This window comes from Trichosurus vulpecula, chromosome 8 (genome assembly GCF_011100635.1).
Source record: "Trichosurus vulpecula isolate mTriVul1 chromosome 8, mTriVul1.pri, whole genome shotgun sequence".
In the NCBI taxonomy this organism is placed as follows: domain Eukaryota; kingdom Metazoa; phylum Chordata; class Mammalia; order Diprotodontia; family Phalangeridae; genus Trichosurus; species Trichosurus vulpecula.
The window spans coordinates 24,417,711-24,429,833 of record NC_050580.1 but is presented as its reverse complement, the minus strand read 5'-3'; the positions used below and the strand labels follow the sequence as shown (position 1 = coordinate 24,429,833).

Here is a 12,123-nt window from a genome sequence, read left to right as displayed (position 1 = left end):
ACTGATAAATCATGAGTTCAAAAGAGGTCATTGAAGCATGCCATTCACCTCCTGACAGAGAGGGGATGAATTTAGAATTCAGAAAGAGGCGCACGTTTTTGGACGTGGCTAATGGGGGAATTTGCTTGGCTGGGCCATGCAGCTGAGTATTAAGGGTTTTTTCTCTCTTTTTTGTTGTGTGTTCAGTTGCAGGGTGGGCAATGAGAGGGCCTGCTTAATATAAAATGAAAGACAAAGAAACTGTTAGTGTTTTCTATGGTACCATGACCTATGGCTCAGAAAAATCTCTTTACAATAACTGTCTTTTTTTTGCAAGAGAGGAAACCCTTCTGTCTCCTTCCTACAGGGAACTGGTGGTCGGGTATCCAGGAATGCTAGGGACGAGAAGGTTGAGATTTAAAGCTGGAAAGGATCTTGGAGGCCATTTAATCCAATACCCCCATTTATAAATAAGGAAAATGAGGCTAAAGAAGAATCATGAGCTGGAAAGGACCTGAGAGACCATAGATTCCACCCCTATCCCCTCATTTTATGAATGAAGAAAATGAAGCTAGTGAGGTGAAGTGACTTTCTCAGGGTCACTCTGCTATGGGATGTCAGAGGCAGGATTTGAACCCATGTCTTCTTGATGCCAAGTCTATCCATTACAGCACTTGGAGGTGATAGAACCCCAGTGGATGGCACCCAGTGTCTGAGTGTTTGGTGCAAAAGCAAGTCAGTGAGAGTGAATGGGTTAGAGATGGTGGTCGTCCTCTGCCTCAGGCCTCAGTGGCAGTGATGCTCCAGGGTCTATGAGCAGGAGAAACGGTAGGAATATTTTCTTCCAATTGAGCTAGTAAGACCCGGGGAGTTCAGAGTCCACTTCTCTTCCTCAGAACGGTTCTGCACTTAAAAGGGGGATGAGTGTCTGCCCTATTTTAAAAATACCTTCAGGAAAGATGATTCTAAAGCCCTCATTCCATCAAGAGGCTCTGCAAAATTTTTTCTTACATAAGCCTCGCCAGGTCAGGCCATTTCCCAGTGACCCTCAGAGGACCCAAGCAGAACCCTGCCATATTTTCTCCTGAGATGCACCAATAACCCTTCCCAGTGACACTTAAATGAGAAGAGCTCAAATGCAGAAATAAAACAGGCAAATTTGAACTCTCCGACAGGTTGGGGATAGCGAGGAACCCAAATTTTTACATGAAACCAAATGGTTTCGAAGATGACTTTTCTCTTGTTAAGCCTGATCCAGAGTTTTATTACCCCTTGAGAGAGAGGAACCACATTTTGGCTATACCCCAGGGGGAAAATGATATCATTTTCATGAAAGAATTTCAATAAAATGAGGAAGTACTCCTTCAGAACAACGAATTCTGAAGATGGGCCAATATTCAGCTCCTTTGAAGAAAGGGGGCAAGTGTACTCACTCTGCAGGTTGTGCAGCAACTTGTCTAGCAATGCCATAAACTTGGACAATTGGGGAATGGTGAAGTTCTTGCCTTTGGCCCACCAGAATCCCGACGTGTAATAATCCAGCAGAATGGCTTCCTTTAGAGAAGTAGGAAGTTTATGGAAGTTCAAGTATGCTTCCAGTTTTCTGTAGCCAAAAGAGGATCATAGAAATTCAATGTAGCCCCAATAGGTTCAAACTGCTGTCTCTAAGGGGTGTTTGTGAAGGACCAGCCCTGCAGGATTTAGACGGCGTGGTACTGGTCGCAGCCAAGGAGATTTATCTGGCATTTATCTGTCATCAACACTCATTGTTCTAGGCTTGGTGGGGTTAGAGAATTAGGAGGTGTCAAGGAAATTCCAATAAAAATGGGGAGAGGACAGCAAATTTGCAAATATTCCCTATGTAAAGGGATGGGTAGGTATATCAATTCATGACTACTTTTGTGTGGATGTGTGATTTAACAAAGGCAGTGCACTATGGTGGAAGGAGATTATGCTGGATTTGGAAGACCTGAGTTTGAATTCTACTTCTGCCCCTTCCTACTTGGGTAACCTTGGAAAAGTCACTTAACCTCTATGGGCCTCAGTTTCTAACCCTAACCCTAACTCTAACCCGAAATCTATTAAATGATCAGATTGGACTAGATGCCTTCTCAAGGTCCTTACAGCATCAAATCCATGATCCTAGGAATTAAAACCTTGTCCAAACTCATCTTCTCTGGCAATAATTCTTAGCCTTTTTGAGTACAAAGCCTAGAGGCATACAACAAGCACTTAACAAATGTTTGTTGATGACTAGAGCTATAATTAGGGTGGAGACTGAGTCTTTGCTTCAGGACAAGAAATTAAGAAGGTACCAACAGTATAATCTGGGGGATGCTTTCTCCCCAGTTCTTCCCTGCCTCTGCTTCCCCAATATTGAAAGTGATAGTGGTGGTGGCCTCATCCCAGGGGGCACTTTTTTTCCTTGCCTACTCTAACCCTCAAGGGAGAAGTAATACACTCATTTCAGGGGCCCTTCCTTAGCCTTTAACAGCTCAGAAGCCTTGTGGTTATCTAGAATGTGCTTCCTCTGCCCAGAGGTTACATCATAGGTGAATCTACATGACACTCCCCACACCCCCTCAAACCCTCCCACATACACATATAGCTGCCACTTGCCCCAGGTGCAGAAACTACTAGTTATCCTTAGAACAAGGGGCCCTTTTAAACATCAAAATAATTTCACAGCTCCACACATGATTGCAGTTGTACAATTAGCATTCATTAATTGAAAAAAAAATAAAAGACTAGATTGATTTGGACTCCTTTCAAGCTTAGAAACTACTAACTAGCATAAAGAATGTGAAACCTTGAAGAAAAATGCCTGAAACAATTGGTGAGATAGTTTGTATTTTTCTAAAGGGACCACATTCTTCCCCAGAAGTGAAGACGTGGATAGCCTCGGATATACCATCTCAGACACAAGCTTCATTGTCCTGGCCTGTGGCCAACTTTCATCAGCATCTACTTCCTTTCAGGATCTGACCCACTGCGTTTTGTTCCCTGATTCATAGACTTTTAGAGATGGAACTTGGGGACCTCGTCCCAATCCCCTCATTTCAGAGAGAAAGAAATTGAATAGAAGTGAAAACACTTGGACAATGGCTAATTTTTGATTTTCGTCTCTCCAGCACCTGGCATAGGGCCTCACACAAAGAAGTTGATTAATGAGTATTTGTTGAATTGAGTGGCAGTGAGACATCCCGGACTGAGGTCCAGGTTTCTTGACTTTTAGTCCAGTGCTCTTCCTGTAGCAGATCAGAGACACTCCAGGCTCTCCTTTCTTTCAAGAACACTAGCACAAAGTAAGGTTGCAGTCAATTCCATCTCAATGGATTCCAGGGATGTTAAAAAATAAATAAAGCAAGGAAAAAAATCCTTATGAATTTTTATAGTCTTTGTGGCAAGAATGCTTTATGTCGCATTTACATTTTTTCCCGCTTCCTTTTGGGGGGCAAGGAAACTGAGATATCTGAGTGGAACTGGGTAATTATTTTAGACAACCTTGAAAACTATGACCATTCAGTTCTCTCCTTTGCTGGGAAAGTTGCTAGATTGAGTTCGATTGTCAGAATACTCACTTTTGAACCCCATGTATGTTTTCATTTAGCAGATCATTAATTTGGAGATCTGAAAGGAAATCTGAAGCCAGGATCTTTGGAGCATCTTCGTCAGACATTTTCTATAAGAAGACAATGGTGAAGATTATTTCAGTACCCACTTGGAACCAGAGCCTCTTCTGTTATCAAGTGTCATATAGATCTAATCCTTATGTCCCCAAACAGAGCTAGTGCTAGTTGGTTTGGATCCACTCCTTCAGTAAGGAAATACAAGAACAACTCCTCCAAAATTCTGACCGTTTTTATGCTAACTGGAATAAGAATCCCCTTAATTAGCCCTGGATTTATGTGATACCTCTCTTCTGAACTCCTCAGTATGGGAGAAAGGCTCATAAACTAAGAATTAGAACAACTCTTCTTCTGTGACCCTATGCCTCACCAACCATATGGCTTTGAGCAAATCATTGACCCTCCTCTAGTCTTCTGTTTATTAGTAATTTTAAAAGTATGTTGCTTTTTTTCTATGATATTTGTGATTCTTTCTCCTCCACCCCAAGAGCTCTGGAACCCTTGAGGTTGTACAAATGTCTTGAGTACTGCCTTTCATAACCTGACTGGAGGACAGCATGACATTACATTAATTTTCCCAAAAGGGAGTGCAGTACCGGAGGAGTCCACAAGGTAGTGCTCTCCTTGAGCCACAGTCAGTTTCTATGGTTAAGTGCATCCTAATCTTCAAAAAGGGCTGCATTATCTCTGTTGGCCATCAGATGGCACACAACCTGCAAACACCCAGACCCTTCTCCCCAGCTGAAGCCCCGGCTTTGTCAGCTGACAGGGTTTCAAGTCAGTCTAAGGGGGCAAAATGAGATATTTCTGAAAACATTAAAATGTGAAATCTACCACCTATAATTAGCTCATGAGTTCCCACCTTATCTGGGCTTCCTTCTCTCAGTATTATCTCTATAATAACTAGAGTCAGAGAATTATCATGGGATAATTGCATACTCTGTTGTGCATTAATCACCTAATCCCTAAGCACTTACCATTCAACTACTATGTGCCAAGCAGAATGATAGACAATGACAACGCAAATATAAAAGTGAGATGTTACTGTCTTCAAGGAGCTTATGTTCTAATGGGAGAATACGTATACAGATTTTTGTTGTTGTACAGTCAGTTTTCAATTGGGTCCGACTCTCCATGACCCCATTTGGGGTTTCCTTGGCAAAGATATTAGAGTGGCTCTCCATTTCCTTCTCCAGATTATTTTATAGATAAGTAAATAAAACACACACATATACATAAAACAAACAAGACAATTTGCTTGGAGAGGGAGAGACACAATTGGGGAATCAAGAATGGTATCTTGAAGGAGGATCTGATTTCTGGCTACCCATGTTAAAGATAAGTCTGGAATGTATTATCATATACTGAAAATATTACAGAAGAAAGTATTAAGGAAGTAGACTGAGCATCTCTATATGGAGGGATCCATGCACAGCTGTCTCCTAAACCTTCTCCTGATTGCCTTCCCAGATATTTTTTTTTAATTTTTTTTTCTTTATTTATTTTTAGTTTACCACACACGGTTCTACATAGTTTTGAGTTCCAGTTTTTCTCCCCTCCCTCCCCAAGACGGCCTGAAGTCTCATATAGCTGTCATGTATAACTTCGCATTGAATTAATTTATGCTCTAGTCAAGTCGTGGAGAAGAATTTTGACCAATGGAATGAATCATGAGAAAGAAGAAACAGAACCAAAAAAAAAAAACAAAAAAAAAACAAAAAAAAAGCCCCAAAAACAAAAACAAAAGAGAAGCAGAAAAGGCGAGCATGTAGTGTGCCTCAGTCTGTATTCAAACTTCGCAGTTCTTTCTCTGAATGAAGATAGCATTCTCCATCATGAGTCCCCTGGAGTTGTCCTTGCCCCTTTAGGTTGCTGAGAGAAGCGCAGTATGTCAGGGTTGGTCCTCACGGAATCCACATATCTGTGGCTGTGCACAACGTTCTCCTGGCTCTGCTCCGCTCACTCAGCATTATGTCGTGTAGGTTTTTCCAGGTTGTTATGAAGTCTGCATCATCCCCATTTCTTATGGCACAATAGTATTCCATCACCTTCATATACCACAGCTTGTTCAGCCATTCCCCAATTGATGGGCATCCCTTTGCTTTCCAATTCTTGGCTACCACAAAGAGAGCTGCTATAAATATTCTTGTACATATGGGTCCTTTTCCCGCTTGTGTGATTTCTTTGGGATACAACCCTAGAAGTGGTATTACTGGGTCAAAGGGTATGAACATTTCTATAGCCCTTTGGGCATAGTTCCACACTTGAGATAACTTAGGGACACCCATCCATTCACATCTGAAATTCATAGAAAATAATCAAGGTTACATCTTCACCTTGACTCTGGATCTAGGACTAGAAAATAGAGAAGATGGAGAGAATGGGTAGGGAAGTAATTTTCTCCCAGTTCACAATCCCATCAGTATGTATAAAAAGCTCTCATCTGTTGGCCCCCTTCTCTGTTTCAGAATCAGCATCTTTTCTGCTGGTCTCCAGCATGTCACTCTCTTATGATTCATCCCACGCATATGTGTGTCACCACAGCCAGAGGAAAACACTGGTCAAGGTCTCTGCTGCTCCATGTGGTCCTGGTCATAGGTCACTTGTGTCTCTGGCAGCAGCCAGCTGCTACAGCCCCAGATGCCCCCATCCCCTTTTATGGAAACTCAAAAAGTCAAGTCCAAGGTCAGCAGCCCCAACCTGAGCTCTGAATGTTCCAGTGTATGGATTGTGCCTTCTTCTTCGTCTATCACCAGACTTCCTCCTCATTGCTCATCAGAGTTCCCCACACTCCATGTGTGTATGTCTGTGTGTGTGCACCCCTGTCCACGTGTGTGTATAGGGTGACTACTCCCTTTGTTCCAGGATCCAGGGGCACTTTGCCAACTTCTTTTCTCAATCATTCTCCTGAGCCCAGGAGTAAACAATTCAAAGGATTAATAGCAAAGCTTGCATGAAAATTTTTGGTGTTGTATATTTGTCCTACAGCTTGTTCGCATATATTTGTTTGCATGTTATCTCCCCATTAGACTCTAAGCTTCTTGAGGGTGTCTTTTACCTCTTTTTGTATCCCCAGAGCTTAGCACAGTGCCTGGAACATAGTAGGGACTTAATAAATGTTAACTGATGGATTAAAGTCAGGGGTGTGGTTTACATTTCAATCCATATAAAATAACTCTGACCAATTCTTTTGTGTGTGTGTGTGTGTGTATGTGTGTGTGTGTGTGTGTGTGTGTGTGTGTGTGTGTGTGTGTGTGTGTAAGGGTCATGGACATGATCTGGGCCAAAGAATCATAACTTTAGAATTAGAAAGTATCTTAAAGGTCATCTGGTCTAACTTTCTCATTTTACAGATGAGGAAACTGAGTCCCAGAGAAGTGAGGTGATTGCCCAAAGCCACAGAGGCAGTGAGTGGCAGAGGCAGGTCCTCCGGCTCCAAATCCAGTGCTTCCTCCACTGAACCATGTTGGACCTGTGATTTCGTCAGTCTGGGGAAGTCCTGGTGCAGAAATTCTCTCCATTGACGTCGTTTAGATATTGCTAGCAGTCATGAATGCAACACTTTAAAATGCTTTATAAACACACCGGATTTCCCCATGTATAAGATGCACCTTAATTTTGGGGCCTGAAATTTGAAAAAAAATGTATTACATAAATATTCATCATAAAATTCATACAATAATATGATGAAATTCAAGGACCTTCTGCTCATAGCTTTCAGGCATCTTTTGGGCAAGTCTGGTACGTGTACACATGCATGCTTAGTCCATTCTGTTTCATGAACCTGAAGCGCCAGTTGTGTCCTCCTTTGAAATCAGTAACTTCTTTTTCATCAGCAATTCTTCTTGCCTCATGCTGAACCATCTTTGTGGACACAGGAATTCCGGTTGCCCTTTGCTCTTCAATTCCCTCTCTAAATCAGGCCATTTTGCTGACTTGCTTCTCATGGCCTTCTGCCGTGGCATTTTCAGTAGGGTTTCTTCTTCCTATAGCCAGTCTCGGATTGTTTTCTCAGTTGGAGGAGGACCAAACTTACGTTCAGCAGCATGATTTCCATTCACTTTTGCAAACTGGATCACTTTTAACTTGAATTCAGCACTGTACGAAAATCTTTTCTGAGCCATTTCTGGGCAGAACATGGCAAAACATAACCTAATATGCCGGTAACAAATGCAAAACAATGAGCGCAAAGACAAGCGTGGAAAAGTGGAAAATGCAATTAAAAAAATCTGCAAAACAATGAGCGCAAAGACAACAAGCGTGAAAAAGCAGGAAATGCAAGTAAAAAAAGATCTACAACCACTGTACAAGATGCACCCAGTTTTTAGACTCCAAATTTTTTGGAAAAGGGTGCATCTTATACATGGGGAAATATGGTAGCTGAATCTGAGCCTCATAATAATTAATATCCGTTACTACATGGAGGTGGAAATGGAAGATCAGAGAGGTTAACTTGCCCAGGGTCACACAGCTATTAAGTGACTGAGACAGGATTCCAACTCCAGTCTTCCTGAATCTAAGTGCTGGGCTCTATCTACTATGTCCCCTAGTGGCAACCATTACTGATGCTAACGTAGCACGGACTGCATTGTTCAGCGGCGCCATAGTGTGTAGAGCGCCCAGGTTGGAGTCAGGAAGACTCATTTTCCTGAGTTCAAATCTGGCCTCAGACACTTACCAGCTGTGTGACCCTGGGCAAGTCACTTCACCCTGTTTGCCTGTTTTCCTCATCCATAAAAATGAGATGGAGTAGGAAATGGCAAACCCCTCCAATAGCTTTGCTAAGAAAACCCCAAATGGGGTCACAGAGTGTCGGACACAACTGGAAAAATGACTGAATGACAACAACTTAGCATAGACTATATCTGTACCAGGAGAGTGGTCCCTGTTGAAACATGATTGTTTCTTTGTAATCTGCATTTTGAGAAACCTCTTTTTCCTCTATTTTAAAAAGGAAATAGCATTAGGGTAATTTGACTAAGGTTCTTATTAGCAGGGGAAATTTCTTCCTTTTCACCCAGCTAGTAAGTGTCTGAGGCCTTTCCCAACCCCTCTTAATTCTAGTGCTTTTCCTCTGTTAGTTATGTGCTATTTATCTTGTATATAGCTTACTTTGTATATATTTGTTTGCATATCGTCTTTCCCATTAGATTGAAAGCTCCTTGAGGGTAGGGACTATCGTTTGCTTCTTTTGCATCCCCAGTGCTTGGCATAGTGCCTGGCACAAAGTAGGTGCTTATTAATATTTATTGACTCACTTAATTGCAAAAATCAAACAAATTAGAAAAGAGAGTCAAACTCATGATGGTTCTTTAGAAGTATCACTGTGGCTGCTTTTGTGAAATGCCCTTGCCAGTCGGGGTGGAGATGTATGAGTCAAACTAGGCTATTTGTTGCTGTTCAGTCGTTTTCAGTCGTGTCTGATCTTTCATGATCCCATTTGGAGTTTTTTTTTTTTTGATAAAGGCACTGGAGTGGTTTGCCATTTCCTTCTCCAGCTCATTTTACAGATGAGGAAACTGAGGCAGACAAGGTGAAGTGACTTGCTGAAGGTCACCCAGCTAATAAGTATCTGAGGCCAGATTTGAACTCAAGGAGATGAGTCTTCCTGACCCCAGACCTGAGCTCTATTTACTATAGCACCACCTAGCAAGGTCATACATTATTGTTTTCCCTGGACTTGAACTGTTCCTTCAACAGCAGGACCCACTGGAATCTGATATCCCAAGATGGCTCATTCACAGAAACTCGTTGCATTTTTCTGGTGAAGTCCAACCCACAGAATGTTGAAAGTGGACTAAAAAACTCAGAATTAGATATGCTTTCTCTTGGAATTACTGTTAATTTTTTTTGGGGGGGGGAGAGTATGGGGGTGAGTTGAGTTTAGAAATAGCATAAAAGAAAAAGAAGAAAAGTGAAAACCTTATTAAAATCATGGGTATCATTTTTCATCTGACTTTTGGTTACATGAAACCAGCCCTTTGACTCAGCTTGGTTTAAGCATGTAATGCTCCTATAGTCCAAATCATAATAAGAAAAAGGACTTTTCTTAAAGTTCTTGGAACAGATTGTGATGCCAATTTTCTATTATTTTGTAACATTTGATGCTCCAATGATGGAACTGAATTTTCAGTTCGTTTTTGGAGGCATCGCCACGCAATAGAAAAAGAATGCTGGGCTGGAGCATGGGCTGGAATCCTGTCTCAGCCGCTTACTATCTTTGTGATCCTGGTCAAGTCATTTCTCTAGTCTCAGGTCTCAGTGTCTTCAGCTTTAAAATGAGAGAAGGATCTGAACTCTATAATCTTCATAGCCCCTTCCTGCTTCAATCTATGATCCTGTGATCTTATGATCCTTTAAAGGGGTGGGAATCACACCTCTGCATCTTATCATGTGAACTTGAGCAAATTACATTCTCTCTCTGACCTTCAGTTTCTTTATCTGCAAGTGAGTAGAAATAGGAAGAACTGACTGAGATCACCACGAAGGTCCCTCATGGCTCTCAATCTGTGTTCCTACAATTTCTTCCTCCATTTTGTTCCCACTGAATTATGATCAATTTCCACTGGATTACTATCAAATGCCACTAATCTCTTGTGTGCTTGTATTTTAGCCCAGCCATGTACTGGCCCAGTGCTAAAAGGACTTTTGGGGGCCTTAAAATAATGGGATAGACCTGAATGGTGTTTTGGTCATCTCCATGGCCCCATTCATGGGTTCAACCCTATGAAAGTGCAAAGAGGCCAGAACCATTCCTTGTATAAAAAGAAGAGACTTGGTTGGGGGCCCTCTTTGACTAGCTCCCTCTGTGGCAAGGTGTTAATTCTCCAGAGGATGGAGAAGGGCAGTTGTTTGTTATCCTCACATAACGGTGGTGGGAGCTGGATGTGGACCATAGATTCAACCAGTTATGTTTGTACCAAGGTCCCTGGATGCCCTTAGCCTCTTTTAATGGGTTTTCTTCCTTTACACCACTTTGTGAGCTTCAAAACCTCCTATAAGGCCTTTGAATGGTGGAGAGAAGCAATAGCACTGAATAGAGTTACTGGAGGTTAGAGCAGCAGCAGAAGCAGCAGAAGTGATAGGCTGGTACCAAGGGAATGATCTGGCCGGGGAGGGGAGCACCAGAAAGAAGAGAACATTTGGCAATGGATCAGACCATGCTCATAAAGGCAAAATAAAAATGGCTAATAAGCAGCATTGCAAAATCGTTTATGTCCCAATGAAGCTTAAATACAAGCCTCCCAAACGATTATAATAGGAGTGATAAGTGACTGCGTTCTGTCCTAATCATTTTGTAATACACACTTTCATTTTTTTTTACGTTTGGCATTCCACTTTTTGAGTGGGAATACAACCATCTCATACCTAATTCATTTTGGTGCATTGAATGTCTCTTTTTTTTTCTTTACTTCCTCCCTTCTCCCTCCCCTTTTGGGGGCAAACCTTCAACTAGAGTCAAAGGTAACATTATGGAATCTGGCAACTTTCCTCAGGAAACAGAGGTTGAATGAGAACCAGGGGGCCAAATATCCCTATTGAGAAGTCAGGCTTCTCCCAGAACTGGTGCCCCAAATGGCAGGTAAATGAAAAATAGGGGTACGGGCAGACAGTCCCTATGGTCTCAGCTGAGGCATGCCAACTTAGCCATTATGCTGGACACAGATCTCGGACGGATGATGCTAATGGACACTAAACTGGACCCTTTGACCCACTCTGGCTGTGTAGAAAAAATATAGGGTTTGCACTCTGATGGACCAGGTTCAGGAGCCAGTGCCACCACCTACACTCTAGGTAACCTCAGGCTACTTCAGAGCAGGAGCGGTGTGGTTGATAGGGCACTAGACTGGTTGTCAAGAAAACCTGGGTTCGAATTCCACAATGAGCATTTAATAGTCCTGTGGCCCCAGATAGGTCATTTAATCCTTCTGTGCCTCAGTTTCCTCATCTGTAAAATGAGATGGTTATATTTGATGATCTTTGAGGTCCAAATCTACAAACGGTCCTACAATAACATTCTTCACCTTTCTAGCCTCAGTTCCTCATCTCTTCCAGCTGTAAACCTCTGATTCTAAGTCACTTAATGTCTCAGGTATCTCCCTAGGACATTACATTGTAGAGTAGGGGCTGCTATGCATTGGAGGAAGGAGTTTCCTCGCTGGGAATTCCCTACACCAATAAAATCATAGGCCCAGACCACCCCCACCCCTGCCCTGAAAAAAAAGAGCATTAATGCTTTGTGTATTTCCATTCCAAGTGTGGCATTGTTTCTGGGATTAATGATATTTCAAACATCTGGTCTCTAACAGTAAAATGTTATGAAGAAATATTCCCCTAAATCAGCCTGAACATGAAATGATGCCTTTGGAGATATTGTAGCACATACAATTAAAATGAAAACAAGCCCAAGCATATCCAATGGCATAATTAATTCACAGATGTAGAAGGCAGAATTCCAATGTCAGAAAGCACAAAGCCGATGCCATGTAAGCCAAGGAAGGGCTAGATGAAATCA

At 42.1% G+C, this 12,123-nt stretch overlaps 1 protein-coding gene across 1 annotated transcript in view; it reads right to left on the bottom strand.

Moving 5' to 3' along the window:
• CABCOCO1 (ciliary associated calcium binding coiled-coil 1) overlaps positions 1-12,123 on the bottom strand; it is a 180,517-nt gene that overhangs the window by 126,933 nt on the left and 41,461 nt on the right. The window contains exons 2-3 of the mRNA XM_036736955.1: positions 3,561-3,661; positions 1,413-1,582 (exon numbers count right to left, since the gene is read on the bottom strand). Coding sequence (XP_036592850.1) covers positions 1,413-1,582; positions 3,561-3,661 — 271 coding nt within the window. The remainder of the gene's footprint in view (positions 1-1,412; positions 1,583-3,560; positions 3,662-12,123) is intronic.